Source organism: Rhinoraja longicauda, chromosome 19 (genome assembly GCF_053455715.1).
Source record: "Rhinoraja longicauda isolate Sanriku21f chromosome 19, sRhiLon1.1, whole genome shotgun sequence".
Classification (NCBI taxonomy): Eukaryota; Metazoa; Chordata; class Chondrichthyes; order Rajiformes; family Arhynchobatidae; genus Rhinoraja; species Rhinoraja longicauda.
Genome location: NC_135971.1, coordinates 6,312,435 through 6,332,762, shown reverse-complemented (window position 1 = coordinate 6,332,762; position 20,328 = coordinate 6,312,435). Strand labels below are relative to the sequence as shown.

At 47.8% G+C, this 20,328-nt stretch overlaps 1 protein-coding gene across 1 annotated transcript; it reads left to right on the top strand.

Moving 5' to 3' along the window:
• Window positions 1-294: 294 nt before the first annotated feature.
• LOC144602607 (zinc-binding protein A33-like) lies at window positions 295-14,249 on the top strand. The gene is made up of 6 exons (XM_078415738.1): window positions 295-639; window positions 7,092-7,187; window positions 7,277-7,510; window positions 9,452-9,474; window positions 9,556-9,674; window positions 13,320-14,249. Exons 1-6 carry the CDS (start codon window positions 367-369, stop codon window positions 13,847-13,849), a joined length of 1,275 nt encoding a protein of 424 aa, XP_078271864.1. The 5' UTR covers window positions 295-366; the 3' UTR covers window positions 13,850-14,249.
• The last annotated feature ends 6,079 nt before the right edge of the window (window positions 14,250-20,328 follow it).

Here is a 20,328-nt window from a genome sequence, read left to right as displayed (position 1 = left end):
TGAAAATTATTTCCAGGGTTCTGCTGAGAAATGCTGGAATGGAGGGAGAGGGATCGTGTTCAGGCAGGGGAGATCAGTTTGCATTGGCTTCATGTTCGGTACAAACATTATTCCTGTGCTGTATTCTGGGGTCTGTTGGCCACGGGGGAGCTCAGATGGTATGTGTCAATAATGGTTTGTGTAAAATTGAATCATTTGTAACTTTTCCGGTGCCCTTTATGTGGCGATTCTTTGCATACCTTGCGTGCGAACAAGAAAAAAAAATGTATCACTGCGCCTTGTCAGATGTGACAAGGAAGCATTCATTCACGGAGAGTGCCGTGCGCAAGTGGGTGGGACAAGGCCAGAATTCCCCACTGGGTCAGCATGGGCCGTGTGGGCCGAAGAGCCAGTCTGGGTGCTGTGCAACTCTGCACGCCACTACTCACCGACCACGCGCAGCTCAAAGTGCTCCACGTCGCGGTTCCTCGGCTCCCTGTCAAAGTAGTTTGTCTCTATCTCGTAGGTCCCCTGGTCACCGAGACCCACGGCCCACAGCTCGATTTCACCGTCCAGTCGGAAGCGGACTCTGTCCCCGTAGGACGGGTGGATCCAGGACGGACTCTCCGGGCTGTAAGACTTCCAACCCAGGATCGGCAGGTCAGGATGGAGACGCCACATCGACACCCTGATCTTCTCGTGGCTGTGGGGCTGGACGGGGAACCTCACCATCCCACCCATGGTGACAGTGGTGACCGAGCCCACGGTGGCCGACGTTCTTGTACCGCACACAGCCGCAGTGTGGAGACCTGCAACACAACAAGGTCATAGAATGTTTCGAGGATGTAACCAGTAGAGTGGATAAGGGAGAACCAGTCGATGTGTTATATCTGGACTTTCAGAAGGCCTTCGACAAGGTCCCACATAGGAGATTGGTGTAACAAACTTAAAGCACATGGTATTGGGGGTTCGGTGTTGAGGTGGATAGAGAACTGGTTGGCGGACAGGAAGCAAAGAGTAGGAATAAACGGGTCCTTTTCGGAATGGCAGGCAGTGACTAGTGGGGTACCGCAAGGCTCAGTGCTGGGACCCCAGTTATTTACAATATATATCAATGATTTGGACGAGGGAATTGAATGCAAGTTTGCGGATGACACGAAGCTGGGTGGCAGTGTTAGCTGTGAGGAGGATGCTAGGAGGCTGCAGAGTGACTTGGATAGATTAGGCGAGTGGGCAAATGCATGGCAGATGCAATATAATGTGGATAAATGTGAGGTTATCCACTTTGGCGGCAAGAACAGGAAAGCAGAGTATTACCTGAATGGTGGCCAATTAGGAAGAGGGGAGATGCAACGTGACCTGGGTGTCATGGTGCACCAGTCATTGAAAGCATGCGTGCAGATGCAGCAGGCAGTGAAGAAAGCGAATGGTATGTTGGCATTCATAGCGAGGGGATTTCAGTATAGGAGCAGGGAGGTTCTGCTGCAGTTGTACAGGGCCTTGGTGAGACCGCACCTGGAGTATTGTGTACAGTTTTGGTCTCCTCATCTGAAGAAAGACATTCTAGCTTTAGAGGGAGTACAGAGAAGTTTCACCAGATTGATCCCTGGGATGGCAGGACTTTCATATGAAGAAAGACTGGATAGACTAGGCTTATACTCGCTGGAATTTAGAAGACTGAGGGGGATCTTATAGAAACATATAAAATTCTTAAGGGGTTGGAGAGGCTAGATGCGGGAAGATTGTTCCCGATGTTGGGGAAGTCCAGAACCAGGGGTCACAGCTTAAGGATAAGGGGGAAGTCTTTTAGGACCAAGATGAGAAAACATTTCTTCATACAGAGAGTGATGAGTCTGTGGAATTCTCTGCCACAGAAGGTAGTTGAGGCCAGTTCATTGGCTATATTTAAGAGGGAATTAGATGTGGCCCTTGTGGCTGAAGGGATCAGGGGGTATGGAGAGAAGGCAGGTACGGGATACTGGGCTGGATGATCAGCCATGATCATATTGAATGGCGGTGCAGGCTCGAAGGGCCGAATGGCCTACTCCTGCACCTATTTTCTATGTTTCTATGTCATTGTACCTGCCTGCTTCATCACCCACAGAAAACATTGCCCCTCACATTCCCATTGAACCTGACCCCCCCCCCCCCCCCCCCCCCCTCTCCGGGTAACTGTGTGTTTGTGTTGTCATTTGTGATCGGAGCACCAAGGCACATTCCTTAAATGTGCACATACTTGGCCAATAAACTTATTCATTCATTCATCAACTTATTCATTCATTCATGAAAAGGTGAGGCTAAAGGTGAAAGGAGTCAGAAAGGGGGTCAGATGAGGAGAGTAGTGAAATGTGAAGCTGCAGGGAGGGGTATGGATATGAGAGTCACTCTGAAGAAGGTTCTCGACCCAAAACATCATCTATTCCTTATCTCCACAGATGCTGCCCGACCCGCTGAGTTACTCTAGCACTCTGTGAAACATCACCTATTCATGTTCTCCACATACGCTGCCTGACCCGCTGAGTTACTCCAGCACTCTGTGAAAAGTCAGCTATCCATGTTCCCCACAGATGATGCCTGACCGGCTGAGTTACCTCAACACTCTGTGAAACGTCACCTATCCATGTTCTCCACAGATGCTGCCTGACCCGCTGAGTTACTCCAGCACTCTGTGAAACGTCACCTATCCATGTTCTCCACAGATGCTGCCTGACCCGCTGAGTTACTCCAGTTTATTGCATCTACACTCTTGTTTAAGACCACCACACCCCGGGGAAAAGGGCTGTGACCATCCACATTACCAACGCCCCTCATGGTTTTATACACCTCAACAAGAATCCCCCTCATCCCCGAGTAGGGACCTACCCTGTGCAGTGGCTCCCTGTAACCTAACCCCCACTGTGCCCGTGCCAAGCTGGTCTATCCCTTCTGCACCCTCTCCAGCACCATGCCACCTCCCTGTAGCTGGGCGCTAGAACTGTGGTCTCACCAACGACGTACAGATAGATACATCATGATGTACAATGGTGGCACAGCGGTAGAGCTGCTGCCTCACAGCGCCAGAGACCAGGGTTCGATCCTGACCACGGGTGCTGTCTGTGTGGAATCTGTACGTTCTCCCCGTGACCTGCGTGGGTTGTGTCCGGGATCTCCGGTTTAGGTCATAAGTGATAGGTGTAGAATTGGACCATTCGGCCCATCAGGTCTACTCCACCATTCAATCACGGCTGATTTATCTCTCCCTCCTAACCCCATTCTCCTGCCTTCTCCCCATAACCCCTGACACCCGCACTGACCAATAATTTATCTATCTATGCCTTAGAAATATCCAAAAGACAATAGGTGCAGGAGGAGGCCATTCGGCCCTTCGAGCCAGCACCGCCATTCAATGTGATCATGGCTGATCATTCTCAATCAGTACCCCGTTCCTGCCTTCTCCCCATACCCCCTGACTCCGATATCCTTAAGAGCTTTATCCAGCTCTCTCTTGAATGCATTCAGAGAATTGGCCTCCACTGCCTTCTGAGGCAGAGAATTCCACAGATTCACAACTCTCTGACTGAAAATGTTTCTCCTCATCTCAGTTCTAAATGGCCGACCCCTTAATCTTAAACTGTGGCCCCTTGTTCTGGACTCCCCCAACATTGGGATAATGTTTCCTGCCTCTAACCTGTCCAACCCCTTAATAATCTTATACGTTTCGATAAGATCTCCTCTCATCCTTCTAAATTCCAGTGTATACAAACCAGTCGATCCAGTCTTTCAAGACAGTCCCGCCATTCCGGGAATTAACTGAGTAAACCTACGCTGCACGCCCTCAATAGCAAGAATATCCTTCCTCAAATTTGAAGACCAAGTCCACTGACTTGTGGCCTCCACAGCCGTCTGTGGCAAAGAATCCCACAGATTCACCACCGTCTGGCTAAATAAATTCCTCCTCATCTCCTTCCTGACGGAAAGTCCTTTAATTCTGAGGCTGTGCCCTCTGGTCCTAGACTCTCCCACTAGTGGAAACATCCTCTCCACATCCACCCTATCCGGGTCTTTCACTATTCGGTGAAGTTTCAATGAGGTCCCCCCTCATTCTTCTAAACTCCAGCGAGTACAGCGAAAATTGCTGACAATATTCCAAATGGGGCCTGACCAGTGCCTTGTAGAGCCTCAGCATAACACCCCCTGTTTTTGTACACAAGCCCTCTTGAAATAAATGCTAGCATTGAGTTTGCTTTCTTTACTACCGACATTATTCCCTCCAAACCTCTCAAGACCGACAGGCTTGTAGGTTAATTGGCTTCTGTAAAATTAGAGATTGTCCCTTGTGTGTGTGTAGGGCAGCGTTAGTGCGGCCTGATCGCTGGTCGCTGCGTACCCGGTGGGCCGAAGGGCCTGTTTCTGCGCCGTATCACTAAGCTAAATGACATTTTCACTGATGAATGTAGACACAAAATGCTGGGCTAACTCAGCGGGTCAGGCAGCATCTGTGGAGAGAAGGAATAGTGACGTTTCACAGAGTGCTGGAGTAACTCAGCGGGTCAGGCAGCATCTCTGGAGAGAAGGAATAGGTGACATTTCACAGAGTGCTGGAGTAACTCAGCGGGTCAGGCAGCATCTGTGGAGAACATGGATAGGTGACGTTTCACAGAGTGCTGGAGTAACTCAGCGGGTCAGGCAGCATCTGTGGAGAACATGGATAGGTGACGTTTCACAGAGTGCTGGAGTAACTCAGCGGGTCAGGCAGCATGAAAAGGAATAGGTGATGTTTTGAGTCGAGAACATTCTTCAGACTGACTCTCGTATCCGTACCCCTCCCTGCAGCTTCACATTTCACTACTCTCCTCATCTGACACCCTTTCTGACTCTTTTCACCTTTAGCCTTACCTTTTCATGAATGAATGAATACGTTTATTGGCCAAGTATGTGCACATTCAAGGGGGGGGGGGGGTCAGGTTCATTGGGAATGTGAGGGGCAGTGTTTTCTGTGGGTCATGAAGCAAGCAGGTACAATGACATAGAAACATAGAAACATAGAAAATAGGTGCAGGAGTAGGCCATTCGGCCCTTCGAGCCTGCACCACCATTCAATATGATCATGGCTGATCATCCAGCTCAGTAACCTGTACCTGCCTTCTCTCCATACCCCCTGATCCCTTTAGCCACAAGGGCCACTTCTAACTCCTTCTTAAATATAGCCAATGAACTGGCCTCAACTACCTTTTGTGGCAGAGAATTCCACCATTCAGGTAATACTCTGCTTTCCTGTTCTTGCCGCCAAAGTGGATAACCTCATATTTATCCACATTATATTACATCTACCATGCATTTGCCCACTCGCCTAATCTATCCAAGTCAATCTGCAGCCTCCTAGCGACCCCTCGCAGCTAACCCACACACACACCCACACACACACACACACACAGACCCACACACACACCCACACACTGGGTGTGTCCAGACAACTGCTGGAGTGTCGGGTAAGTAAGCTCAGCCACACAATTAATCTATTTTTTATTACAAGGCCAAGAACTGTAACACAAGCACACACACACAGACACACACACCCACACACAGACACACACACAGACACACACACAGACACACACACACACACCCACACACAGACACACAGACGGACACACACACCCACACACAGACACAGACACACACACCCACACACACCCACACACAGACACAATCACACACACACACACACAGAGACACACACACCCACACATAGACACACACCCACCCACAGACACACACACCCACACACACACCCACAGACACACACACGTGTGTCACATGTGTTTGCTGTTTCTTTCAACAAGACGACTTTCACCGAGAAGGTGAATGTGTTGCACGCAGTAACAGAGTATTGTCTTTCCTACTTTTTATGCAACCAAATCTCAGCGACTGTCGCGGGTCTGGCACCTCACAACACAACATTCTCTCCAGGACTCCGATTTTATTGCAGATTTTATTTTAACAGCAGTCGCTCTAAGTTGATGTTTAACCACCGTTTCACGCTCTACGTAGAGATAACTTAATACATCTTCCATTTCGTTTCTGCCCTTCCTTAGACTGCCCGGCGCTCGTCCGCCCGGTTATTGACACATTCAGACTCGTTTAACTTGTTACCAGCCTCTTGCTGGTGTGTAATCAGTGGCAGATTGCCAGAAGCCCTTCACGCTGAACACTCGCAGCAAAACAACATTATTCAGCACAGAATCAATTCCCCGCGCACTGCAGGGCTTGTCGTTGACACCTGCGGTTCAGTACGAGCCCGCAGCTCCCTGAATGCGGAGGCGTTTTGAACCAGAAAGTGGTTGGAATTAAAAATGGCTTCGAAACACCAGATCCAGAGTTTAACTGAAGACGCGATTTGTCCCATTTGCCTGGATTTCTTCACCGATCCGGCGACACTGGAGTGCGGGCACAACTTCTGCCGCTCCTGTATCACACAGAGTTGGGACAGGGAGGGGAGAAACTCCTGCCCGGTATGTAGAGAGGTGTTGGCAGACCGCACCCTCAAAGTAAATCGGGCCTTGGCGAATATCGCTGAGACAGCTCGAGCACTGAGCCTGAACACGGGAGGGAAGGAAAGTAAACTTTACTGCGAGGAACATCAGGAAGAACTGAAGCTGTTTTGTGAAACCGACAAGAAACTGGTCTGTATGATCTGCCGAGACGCGCGGGAACACAGAGAGCATCGCTTCATGCCGATTAAAGAAGCTGTTGAAAGCTACAAGGTAAAAGAAAACAGAATGTGATCAGCTGATGAATTTTCAATTCTGCGTTTTGCAGACCGCGCTCCCTCGGCGACTGTTCGGTTCACCCAGCCTCCCACCCAAACTAGCCCTTCCCCAGGTACTTGCCCCAGCCACCGCTGGAGATGAAACACCTGTCCCTGTACCTTCCCCCTCACGTCCATGCAGGGACTCCAGCAATCCTTCCAGGTGAGACAGCCCGCGGCTCTCTGCTGATACGCTCCACGACCCGATGAGTTCTCCAGCAGTTTGTGTCTTTTTGTAAACTTTCATGTGCAGTTCCGTGTCAGCATTTCATTTGTTCCGTCTGGTCTAATTCTTTCACTGACTGAATCTGAATCTCAATCCCAGGAGCTGATTAAAACTTCCTTGGAGATTCTCACAAAAAATAAATCAGCGGTGGGGGACATGGAGCAGCAACAGAAAGAGAAGATTTCTGGAGTCCGGGTAAGGTTTCCAGTTTCCCTTCTCTGATCTTGTGCTATTGTCTTAGATTCCAGGCCCGATAATATTGACCTTCACCTTTCATTTGACAGGAGCAGTCACAGAACCTGTTGACCTACATCACATCGGTATTTGCTGAACTGCGCCAGATTCTCAATGAGAAAGAGCGGCTCTTTCTCAAGGATCTCCGGGAAGACGAGGAGAGCGTTCTAAATCCAATGGAGAATAATCTACGAGCGATTCAAGAGGAGATAAACTCTATTCAAGAGAAACTCTTAAAGCTGCAGGAGCGGATGAACCAAACGGACAGTTTGATATTTCTGAAGGTAGGGAGTTACAAATTCAATTTGATTCAATGTAAGGCTGTGAAAGTCGACTCGACTTATCTCTAAAATAAGTACGCAAAACACAAGACTCAGTTAAATCTTTTTACTGAAACACAAAGGTGGGAGAGACACAGAGACCTGAGTTCACTGTTGTTCGCTCAAACACCTGCTTCTGTCCTCTCAAAGAACATACAGATTACAGTCAGTATTTATACAGTTGAAAACAGCACAAAGCAGATGCAATAATTTTCCATGGTTACATAGCATAAAGCAGTCTCAGCAGATACATAGTAGAGTTCCCATAATAGAGTTCCTTTAATTGTGTTAGGGAGTCAAACAGGAGTACAGGGGATTAAAGGGAGTCACATAGCTAAGATGATTAGAGAGGTACCGTTAGGCGATAAGGAGGTACCACAACATCTAGTTCAGAACATTGAAATGTCCAGAACTCAACAACAAACCCAGAAAAACAACTTCTAAACCTTGGGAAGCAACTTCTTATCTGCAGGTGTCCAGGACTGTGAAGGACTACCTTGCAAAAGCCTGTTTTCAATGCAATAACCAAAACAAGCTTTTGTACAGAACTTTCTCACAGGCTGCTAAGGTTTCGAACTTCCCAGCACAAAATGTCCTCCAAAGGTGCCACAAAATGGTTTCCCCAAAGTTAGCTTCCACAAGGCCACAATCACAAAATAGTGGGTAACAGTATGAAATAAATGCAGAATTTCCCAATAATTCAGGGCTGATTGAAACAGCCCAGTCGGTAGGGAAGACGAACACCTCATATTTTGAGCAGACGACAACCCAACGACATGAAACATGTATTCTCCTGTTACAGGTAAACCTTATCCCCTTCAGACGTCCCTGTTCCTTCAACTGTTCCCCACAGGCATTTCTTTTCATCCCCAGTCCCCGTAATCATGTTGCTTCCCCTTCTCCAACCGCAGATCACCCAACCCTTCCTATTGGGAACCCAGCACATTCTCTCCTGTTGATTTCCACCCCATCCCTTCCATTGCATTCCCCATTTATCTTCCTGACCAGATTCCAATTTTGTAGCAAGTTTTATCCCCTTCGCCATCAGCCGCAGGGATGTCCGTCAGTCTGTCATATGTCCCTCCACACATAAATTCACCTATCCCTTGTCACTTATTGTCCCAGTTCCTTCCCCTCCCATCCCTTTACCAGCTCTCTCCCATCTATTCCAGAAGATTGAAAGAGGCTCCTGACCACATGCGTCATGTGTACATTTCCCTCCTCAGATGCTGGCTGGCCTGATTAGGATTCCACTCTATGCAGTACCTTGTGTCTCCAAATAAATGATTTAGTTGTTCTGGGGCCATATTACTGCCTCGCTCACATTAGCGCACCCCAATCAATCGCAGGGCGAGCTGCATCTTTATCGGAAAGAGACGTTGTACTTATCACATTGAGCCAGTCATATTTTCCACGTTGTTCAAGCCTGGTCTTCCCTTAGTCTGATATGAACATCTAGTCACAAGCTGGCAACATGATGTCTGTGGAGACAAAGGTTGGTAGACGCTATGGGTCCCCTCTTGCTGACCCACAGGGTGCAAGACGAATCAGGGGGCGCTTGAAGTGGCAATGCAGGATCTTTGGCGAATAGGATAGACGAAAATTCCAAGGCATGTTACACAGACATTAAACGCAAGAGGGTAACAGTGAAGAGAGGGTGACCCCTGTTGGACAAATGAGGTAATTCACAACTGGAACCAGAGGAGGTTGAATCGCCCCATCAGTCCAGTATTAAATATAACCATTACATGTAATTAATACATAATACTGCACTGATGGGGCGCTGCTCCAGCATTAAGAGCTGGGATCTGTCGGAAAATTGTAACAATTTGGCTGATATTCCCGCTGTCACGATGTGGACGCTCAATGCAAATTAATTGATCTTTCTGATGTTTTATATTTCAGGAGGAAACTCGTCAGAAGAGGAGGTGAGACTCTCTGCACTGTTTTGGTAATTAACTCAAAAATCGTAGATGCGGGTCTTATAACCGGGTGTGTAATTCATGCAGGATAAGAGATGATCAGCACACGCTGTCAGTAGCAGACGGTGCCCTGGAAGTTGGAAAGTTCGATCACCCATTTTTGTTGAACACGGTGTTCCGTGAGGTGCCCGATGGCATTAAGAGAGGTAAAAACTTTTTTTTAAACCGTTATAGTTCTTTAAGTATCAATTACCTGTCCAGTGTATACTTGAATTTAGAGAAGTCAGTATTCATACCGCTGGAGATGTCAGTTCCCTGAACACAACCACAGTACAAACAACAGACAATAGACAATAGGTGCAGGATGAGGCCATTCGGTCCATCGAGCCAGCACCGCCATTCAATGTGATCATGGCTGATCATTCACAATCAGTACCCCGTTCCTGCCTTCTCCCCATACCCCCTGACTCCGCTATCCTTAAGAGCCTATCTAGCTCTCTCTTGAATGCATTCATAGAATTGGCCTCCACTGCCTTTTGAGGCAGAGAATTCCACAGATTCCCAACTCTCTGACAAAAAAAGTTTTTCCTCATCTCAGTTCTAAATGGCCTACCCCTTATTTTTAAACTGTGGCCCCTTGTTCCGGACTCCCCCAACATTGGGAACATGTTTCCTACCTCTAACGGTCCAACCCCTTAATAATTGTATACGTTTCGATAAGATCTCCTCTCATCCTTCTAAATTCCAGTGTATACAAGTCTAGTCGCTCCAGTAAACCTACGCTGCACGCCCTCGATAGCAAGAATATCCGTTCTCAAATTTGGAGACCAAAACTACACATAGTACTCCAGGGCTCACTAGGGCCCTGTACAACTGCAGAAGGACCTCTTTGCTCCGATACTCAACTCCTCTTGTTATGAAGGCCAACATTCCATTGGCTTTCTTCACTGCCTGCTGTACCTGCATGCTTCCTTTCAGTGACTGATGCACTAGGACACCCAGATCTCGTTGTACGTTCCCTGTTCCTAACTTGACACCATTCAGATAATATAAGAAAATAACTGCAGATGCTGGTACAAATAAATGTATTTATTCACAAAGTGCTGGAGTAACTCAGCACGTCGGGCAGCATCTCGGGAGAGAAGGAATGGGTGACGTTTCGGTTCGATACCCATCAGTCTGTCTGTCAACCAATTTTCTATCCATGTCAGTACCCTACCTCCAATACCATGTGCTCTAATTTTACCCACTTATCTCCTATGTGGAACCTTGTCAAAGGCTTTCTGAAAGTCAAGGTACACCACATCCACCGGCTCTCCCCTGTCAATTTTCCTAGTTACATCCTCAAAAAATTCCAGAAGATTAGTCAAGCATGAATTCCCCTTTGTAAATCCATGCTGACTCGGAACGATCCTGTTACTACTATCCAAATGCTCCGCAATTTCGTCTTTTATAATTGACTCCAGCATCTTCCCCACCACTGATGTCAGACTAACTGGTCTATAATTTCCCGTTTTTTCTCCTCCCCGTTTCTTAAAATGTGGGACAACATTAGCTACCCTCCAATCCACAGGAACTTATCCTGAATCTATAGAACATTGGAAAATGATCACCAATGCGTCCACAATTTCTAGCGCCACCTCCTTATGTACTCTGGGATGCAGACCATCAGGCCCTGCTGATTTATCACCCTTCAGTCCCATCAGTCTACCCAACACCATTTCCTGCCGAATGCGGATTTTCTCCAGTTCCTCTGTCACCCTAGGATCTCTGGCCACTAGAACATCTGGGAGATTGCTTGTATCTTCCTAAGTGAAGACAGATCCAAAGTACCGGTTCAACTCGTCTGCCATTTTCTTGTTCCCCATAATAAATTCCCCCGCTTTTGTCTTCAAGGGACCCACATTTGCCTTGACAATTTTTTTCCTCTTTACATACCTAAAAATGTATGTAGAGATGTCAGTTCACTGAGCACAACCACAGGACACACAACAGACGGGCTGTTGGATGAACGTTGTTACTAAAGTGAACATTCTGGCGTTGGGTTTTACGCGCCGCGGGCAGTCCAAAAACAGAGCATGTCTGGTGAAAGTAAATCGGTAAATTGTATTCTCTAACCGGTCTTGCTGGTGCCCGCAAAGCTCAGGAAGCAGGTTCTCCATTTCTAGATTTTGCTCACAGAACAAGCAGTCGCGTGTTTCCCGTAGTATGCTGGCATCTAAATTATGTTCAGCGTGTTGTCCCTGCTGTTGGTTGTTGGTGGAGTTGCGCGTGGTCCTGATGCCAATTTGCAGGAAGCGCAGTCCGTCATTCCCGTTCCGGATTCTCCTCCCTGCTCTCCCGCAAACCCGAAACTCCTGCCACTGACACCATTTATACCCCCCGCTGCGTCGGCAAGGCCAGCAGCATAATCAAGGACCAGTCTCATCCTGGCCACTCCCTCTTCTCCCCTCTGCCATCAGGGAAGAGGTACAGAAGTGTGAAAACGCACACCTCCAGATTCAGGGACAGTTTCTTCCCAGCTGTTATCAGGGAACTGAATCATCCTACCACAACCAGAGAGCAGTGCTGAACTACTATCTTCCACGTTGGTGACCTCGGACTATCCTTGATCGCACCTTGCTGGCTTTACATTGCACTAAACATTATTCCCACATCATGTATCTGCAAACGTATTGATTGTAATCATGTATTGTCTTTCTACTGACTGGTTAGCACTCAACAAAACATTTTCGCTGTACCTTGGTAAACTGTAACTCCTCTTCCGACACCTCCAATCCCACGCGGTCCCCTCCTTTCCTCGCTACTCCAGTCCGCTTCATCCTAACCGCCTAACACGGCTCCTTATCACAGTCATAATAAAACTTTATTAGCCAAGTATGTTTTGCAACATACGAGGAACTTCATTTGCCAGACAGTCATAACAGTAAAAAGCAACAGGACACACAACATACATTTTAACGTAAACATCCACCACAGTGACCCCTCCACATTCCTCACTGTGATGGAAGGTGAAAAACAGTTCAATCTCTCCCTTCTTTGTCCTCCAGCGGTCGGGGGCTCGAACCATCTGTGACCAGATGTGTCCATGGTCCCAGATCCCACATTTTAAGGCAGAGATAGCTGGATTCTGGGTTAGTACAGGTGTCAGAGGTTATAGGGAGAAGGCAGGAGAAAGGGGTTAGGAGCGAGAATTAGATCAGCCACGATTGAATGGTGGAGTAGACTTGATGGGCCGAATGGCCTCATTCGAATACTTTCATTTATGACCTTATGACAGTCCAAATTCACCTGATAACCCAGGCCTTCAGACCTGATGAAGTTGTTGTAAACCCTTTTGCACCCACTCCAATTGACTAACAAACCCACCCTTCCCTTTGTCTCACCCTCCACTCAAAAAACACAGGAGCAGGTCATCTGGCCCCTCGTATCTGCCCCCCTTTCACTGTGATCATGACGACCCCACCACGCACCTCTACCTCCTCTTTAACAACCTCAAATTACCACTCACCTCAATATCCACCTGCTCCGATCTGCCTCCATATCAGAATAACCCGCTTCGTTCCTCCATCCCCACCGCAATCTCCCAATCCTCCTCACTCTCCGCACTCGTCCTTCCCGTCCACCCTCCCCCACCTCACGAAATTCCCCTCTCCATCTCTGGATTAAAAACTCCGGGAGAGATGTCTCTTGTCCACCCGATGTGGTTGTGGGTGAAACCCCGGGCAGGGTTTCAGTTGTCCGCCCGCCTGTGCCCGAGGCCGAGCGGCCTCTCCCCGGTCCCGGGGCCGCGCTGCCCGAGTCTCCCCCCGACCCCCGGGGACTCTCTGATTCTCTGCTTCTCCCCCCAGTCTCCGTCACCCTGGATGTGGAAACAGCGCATGCGCGGCTCGAGGTGTCTGAGGATCGGAAGAGGGTGAGACGGACCGGGACCCGGAGGAGTCTCCCTGACACCGGGAAGAGGTTTACAGACAGTGAGTGTGTGCTGGGATCGGAGGGATTCACATCGGGGAGACATTACTGGGAGGTGGAGGTGGCGGGGAGTGAGGGCTGGAGTCTGGGAGTCGCCGCAGAGTCTGTGGAGAGGAAGGGACCGGACACACTGACCCCGGAGACTGGAGTCTGGAGCATCGAGCGGGAGGATGACGAGTTTGATGCACGCACCTCCCCTCCATCCCCTCTCCCCGCCCGTCCCATCCCCGGGAGGGTGGGAGTTTATCTCAGTTACGAGTCCGGGACAGTTTCATTTTACGACGCGGACACCAAGTCCCATCTCCACACCTTCACTGGGAATAAATTCACGGGGAAACTTTATCCTTTCTTCGAAACTTGGGATGAAAACTGGCTGAGAATCTGCTCCGGTTCCGCTCCGGGTGTGTAAAAGGGTCGGGTCCCGGGACCGGCGTCAGGAGCGGGGCTCAGGGGCTGTGGGGCAGAAACCCGTGGACAACAGGTCGGCGCTGAACGGCTCCCATTTAATCCCCAAATTCCGTGTCGTAAAAACCCCAGTGAGCGCGGAAATAAAACCAGGGGGAATGTAAATGTGGGAAGAGAGAAATAAACAGCAAGTGGAATCAGAGCTGTCGTTCCGTTCATTTTAACACGTTAACCGCGTCCAGCAACGGAACAGAAATTACTTTTGTGAAAATATTTTTTAAATGTAATGGGATTGGACCCTTCTCGTCAAAAGTCGTTACGGTATTATTAACTCCGTTCAATGACTAGTTCAATGTAATAGATACAGTTCATGTTACTTCAGTGATTTGGAAAATGTACACAACCATTGACACACACGACAAGCTGATTGAAAGATCGCGTTTATTTGAATGATGTGCATTGTTGCTTCCAATACTGTAATTGAAATAAACTCAAAATTACTTGGACTGTACAGATTGCTTTTGAATTCTTTTGAAATCTACTGAACGGGGAGACCGCAGTTTAGTTTGCTTCAGTTTAGATTGGAGATACAACGGCCCAGGAGCCGTTGGAGAGGAGGGAGCGACTGGTGCAGCGTCCGGGCGGTAAGTTTAAAAAGGAGCGCGAAGCCCTTGCTTACCAGAGGCCCAGGAGCCGTTCTGCAATGTTCCATTTGAAAAAGTAGCGCGGACGGGAGGGAGCAGCTGATTGGTGGAAGCGGATTAGAGGAATCAGCTGATTGGGAGTAACCCCAGTTAAGGGGGAGTATGAGTGCCAGGGCAGTTTATTGTTCTGGGTGTCGGATGTGGGAAGTCTGATAGTCTTCCAGACATCCACATCTGCGCCAGGTGCGACGAGACGGGGCTCCTAAGGGACCGTATTAGGAACCTGGAGCGGCAGATTGATGACCTCCGTCTGGTCAGGGAGAGTGAGGAGATTATAGAGAGGAGTTATAGAGAGGTGGTCACTCCAAGACCACAGGAGGTAGACAAGTGGTTCACGGTTAGGGGGGGGGAAGGCGCAGAGGCAGGGACTCGTGAGTACCCCAGTGGCTGTACCCCTTGGCAATAAATACTCATGTTTAGGTACTGTTGGGGAGTACAGCCTACCTGGGGGCAGCGACGGCGCCCGGGCCTCTGGCACGAAGTCCGGCCCTGTTGCTCAGAAGGGTAGGGAAAGGAAGAGGAGAGCGATAGTGATAGGGGACTCTATAGTGAGGGGGTCAGATAGGCGATTCTGTGGACGCAGTCAGGAGACCCGGATGGTAGTTTGCCTTCCTGGTGCCAGGGTCTGGGATGTATCTGAACGTGTCCAAGATATCCTGAAAAGGGAGGGAGAGGAGCCAGAGGTCGTGGTACATATAGGTACCAACGATATGGGTAGGAAAAGGGAAGAGGTCCTGAAAGGAGAATTTAGGGGGTTAGGAAGAGAGTTAAAGAAAAGGACCTCCAAAGTGATAATCTCAGGCTTACTGCCTGTGCCATGCGATAGTGAGAATAGGAATGGAGTGAGGTGGAAGATAAATGCGTGGCTGAGGGACTGGTGCAGGGAGCAGGGATTCAAGTTTCTGGATCATTGGGACCTCTTCTGGGGGAAGTATGACCTGTACAAAAAGGACGGGTTGCACCTGAACCTGAGGGGAACCAATATCCTGGCGGGGATATTTGCTAAGGCAACTGCGGAGACTTTAAACTAGTACGGTTGTGGGGAGGGACTCAAATACAGATAGCTAATAGGCAGTGTGTGAGGCAGGAGGCAGAGAAGGGAAACACTCAGGCCCAACATGTAGGAGAGAAAGAAGTGAAAAGAAATAAACTGAGAATAAGAGGTGATGGGTCCCTTAAATGTGTATATTTTAATGCTAGGAGCATTGTAAGAAAGGTGGATGAGCTTAGAGCCTGGATTGACATCTGGAAGTATGATGTTGTGGCGATCAGTGAAACGTGGTTGCAGGATGGTTGCGATTGGCAATTACATATTCCAGGATTTCATTGCTTCAGATGTGATAGAATCGGAGGGGCAAGAGGTGGAGGTGTTGCATTGCTTGTCAGGGAAGATATCACAGCAGTGCTCTGGCAGGATAGATTTGAAGGCTCGACTAGGGAGGCTGTTTGGGTGGAACTCAGAAATGAGAAAGGCTTAGCAACACTTGTTGGGGTGTATTATAGACCGCCAAATGGGGAACGAGAATTGGAAGAGCAAATATGTAAGGAGATAGCAGATATTAGTAGTAAGCACAGAGTAGTGATTGTGGGTGATTTCAATTTTCTACACATAGACTGGGAATCACATTCTGTAAAAGGGCTGGATGGTTTGGAGTTTGTAAAATGTGTGCAGGATAGTTCTTTGCAGCAATACGTAGAGGTACCTACCAGAGAAGGGGCTCCTGTTGGGAAATTAGACGGGTCAGGTGACGGAGGTATGTGTTGAGGAGCACTTTGGGTCTAGTAAAGCACACGGTATTGAGGTTTCAGTGTTGAGGTGGATAGAAAATTGGTTGGCGGACAGGAAGCAAAGAGTAGGAATAAACGGGTCCTTTTCGGAATGGCAGGCAGTGACTAGTGGGGTACCGCAAGGCTCAGTGCTGGGACCCCAGTTATTTACAGTGTATATTAATGATTTGGACGAGGGAATTGAATGCAACATCTCTAAGTTTGCGGATGACACGAAGCTGGGTGGCAGTGTTAGCTGCGAGGAGGATGCTAGGAGGCTGCAGAGTGACTTGGATAGATTAGGCGAGTGGGCAAATGCATTGCAGATGCAATATAATGTGGATAAATGTGAGGTTATCCACTTTGGCGGCAAGAACAGGAAAGCAAAGTATTACCTGAATGGTGACCGATTGGGAGAAGGGGAGATGCAACGTGACCTGGGTGTCATGGTGCACCAGTCATTGAAAGCAAGCATGCAGGTGCAGCAGGCAGTGAAGAAAGCGAATGGTATGTTGGCATTCATAACAAGAGGATTTGAGTTTAGGAGCAGGGAGGTTCTGCTGCAGTTGTACAGGGCCTTGGTGAGACCGCACCTGGAGTATTGTGTGCAGTTTTGGTCTCCTAACCTGAGGAAAGACGTTCTTGCCTTAGAGGGAGTACAGAGAAGGTTCACCAGATTGATCCCTGGGATGGCGGGACTTGCATATGAGGAAAGACTAGATAGACTGAGCTTGTACTCGCTGGAATTTAGAAGACTGAGGGGGGATCTTATAGAAACATATAAAATTCTTAAGGGGTTGGAGAGGCTAGATGCGGGAAGATTGTTCCCGATGTTGGGGGAGTCCAGAACCAGGGGTTACAGCTTAAGGATAAGGGGGAAGTCTTTTAGGACCGAGATGAGAAAACATTTCTTCACACAGAGAGTGGTGAGTCTGTGGAATTCTCTGCCACAGAAGGTAGTTGAGGCCAGTTCATTGGCTATATTTAAGAGGGAGTTAGATGTGGCCCTTTTTGCCAAAGGGATCAGGGGGTATGGAGAGAAGGCAGGTACAGGCTACTGAGCTGAATGATCAGCCATGATCATATTGAATGGCGGTGCAGGCTCAAAGGGCCGAATGGCCTACTCCTGCACCTATTTTCTATGTTTCTATGTTTCTAGTGATCACAATGCCATTAGTTTGAATATAATTATGGAGAAGGTCAAATCTGGACCAAGGGTTGAGATTTTGGATTGGAGAAAGGCTAATTTTGAGGAGATGAGAAAGGATTTAAAAGGAGTGAAATGGGACATTTTGTTTTATGAAAAGGATATAATAGAGAAATGGAGGATATTTAAAGGTGAAATTTTGAGAGTACAGAGTCTTTATGTCCCTGTTCGGTGGAAAGGAAAGAATAATAATTTGAAAGAGCCGTGGTTTTCCAGGGAAATTGGACACTTGGTTCGGAAAAAGAGGGAGATATACAATAAATATAAGCGGCAGGGAGTAAATTAGGTTCTTGAGGAATATAAAGAATGTAAAAGGAATCTTAAGAAGGAAATTAGAAAAGCAAAAAAAAGATATGAGGTTGCTTTGGCAAATAATGTAAAAGTAAACCCCAAGGGGTTCTACAGATATGTCAATAGCAAAAGGATAGCGAGGGATAAAATTAGTCCATTAGAGTCAGAGTGGACAGCTATGTGCTGAGCCGGAAGAAATGGGGGAGATATTAAACAATTTCTTTTCTTCGGTATTCACCGAGGAGAAGGATATTGAATTATGTGAGGTAAGCGAAACAAGTAGAGTAGTGATGGAAATTATGAGGATCAAAGAAGAGGAGGTACGGACACTTTTGAAAAATATAAAAGTGGATAACTCTCCAGGTCCTGATAGGATATTCCCTAGGACATTGAGGGAAGTTAGTGCAGAAATAGCAGGGGCTATGACGGAAATATTTCAAACGTCATTAGAAACGGGGATGGTGCCGGAAGATTGGCGCATTGCGCATGTTGTGCCTTTGTTTAAAAAAGGTTCTAAAAGTAAACCTAACAATTATAGACCTGTTAGTTTGACGTCTGTGGTGGGAAAATTAATGGAAAAGATACTTAGGGACAATATATATAATCACATGGATAAACAAGGCCTGATTAGAAACAGTCAACATGGATTTGTGCCTGGAAGGTCATGTTTGACTAATCTTCTTGAATTTTTTGAAGAGGTTACCAGGGAAATTGATAAGGGCAAGGCTGTGGATGTTGTCTATATGGACTTCAGTAAGGCATTTGACAAGGTTCCACATGGAAGGTTGATTAAGAAGGTTAAATCGTTGGGTATTAATAGTGAGGTTGCAAGATGGATTCAACAATGGCTGAATGGGAGATACCAGAGAGTAATGGTTGACAACTGTATGTCAGGTTGGAGGCCAGTGTGTAGTGGAGTACCCCAGGGATCTGTGTTGGGTCCACTGTTGTTTGTCATTTACATTAATGATCTGGATGATGGTGTGGCAAATTGGATTAGTAAATATGCAGATGATACTAAGATAGGTGGTGTAGTTAATAATGAAGTAGATTTTCAAAGTCCACAGAGAGACTTGGGCCTTTTGGAAGGGTGGGCTGAAAGATGGCAGATGGAGCTTAATGCTGATAAGTGTGAGGTGCTGCATTTTGGTAGGACAAATCAAAATAGGACGTACAGGGTAAATGGTAGGGAATTGAGGAATGCAGTGGAACAGAGGGATCTGGGAATAACTGTGCATTGTTCCCTGAAGGTGGAATCTCATGTGGATAGGGTGGTGATGAAAGCGTTTGGTATGCTTGCCTTTATAAATCAGAGCATCGAATATAGAAGTTGGGATGTAATGTTAAAATTGTACAGGGCATTGGTGAGGCCGAATCTGGAGTATGGTGTGCAGTTCTGGTCGCCAAATCATAGGAAGGATGTCATATCATATCATATACATACAGCCGGAAACAGACCTTTTCGGCCCTCCAAGTCCGTGCCGCCCAGTGATCCCCGTACATTAACACTATCCTACACCCACTAGGGACAATTTTCACCCAGCCAATTAACCTACATACCTGTACGTCTTTGGAGTGTGGGAGGAAACCGAAGATCTCGGAGAAAACCCACGCAGGTCACGGGGAGAACGTACAAACTCCTTACAGTGCAGCACCCGTAGTCAGGATCGAACCTGAGTCTCCGGCGCTGCATTCGCTGTAAAGCAGCAACTCTACCGCTGCGCTACCGTGCCGCCATGTCGACAAAATGGAGAGGGTACAGAGGAGATTTACTAGAATGTTGCCTGGGTTTCAGCACTTGGGCTACAGAGAGAGGTTGAACAGGTTGGGTCTTTATTCTTTGGAGCGTAGAAGGTTGAGGGGGGACTTGATAGAGGTTTTAAAAATTTTAAGAGGGACGGACAGAGTTGACGTGGGAAGGCTTTTCCCTTTGAGAGTGGGGAAGATTCCAACAAGGGGACATAGCTTCAGAATTGAGGGACAAAAGTTTAGGGGTAACATGAGGAGTAACTTCTTTACTCAGAGGGTGGTGACTGAATGGAATGGGCTTCCGGTGGAAGTGGTGGAGGCAGGCTCGATTTTATTATTTAAGTGTAAATTGGATAGGTATATGGATAAGAGGGGATTGGAGGGTTATGGTCTGAGAGCAGGTAGATGAGACTAGGTCAGAGAAAGTGGTCGGCGTGGACCGGTAGGGCCGGACGGGCCTGTTTCCGTGCTATAGTTGTTATATGGTTATTATATGGTTATATGGTTACATATGGTAATTACGGGAGAGCACGGGTAAATGGTCAATTAGGCGAGGGCACCACAAATGGGGATTTGCGGGTGCGCCGTTATTGAAGTGTGGCGGGTAGATAAACAACAACAAATATGAAATTAGCGGAGGGAAACTGTAAATGTGGAAATAGGGGAGTGCTCCCGCAAATGGGAAATCAGGAGAAGGCAAACCTACGTAGAATTAGGGGAGGGCCCTGTCTGTTTCCATGAATGTTCCTACTTCTCTCTGTGAGT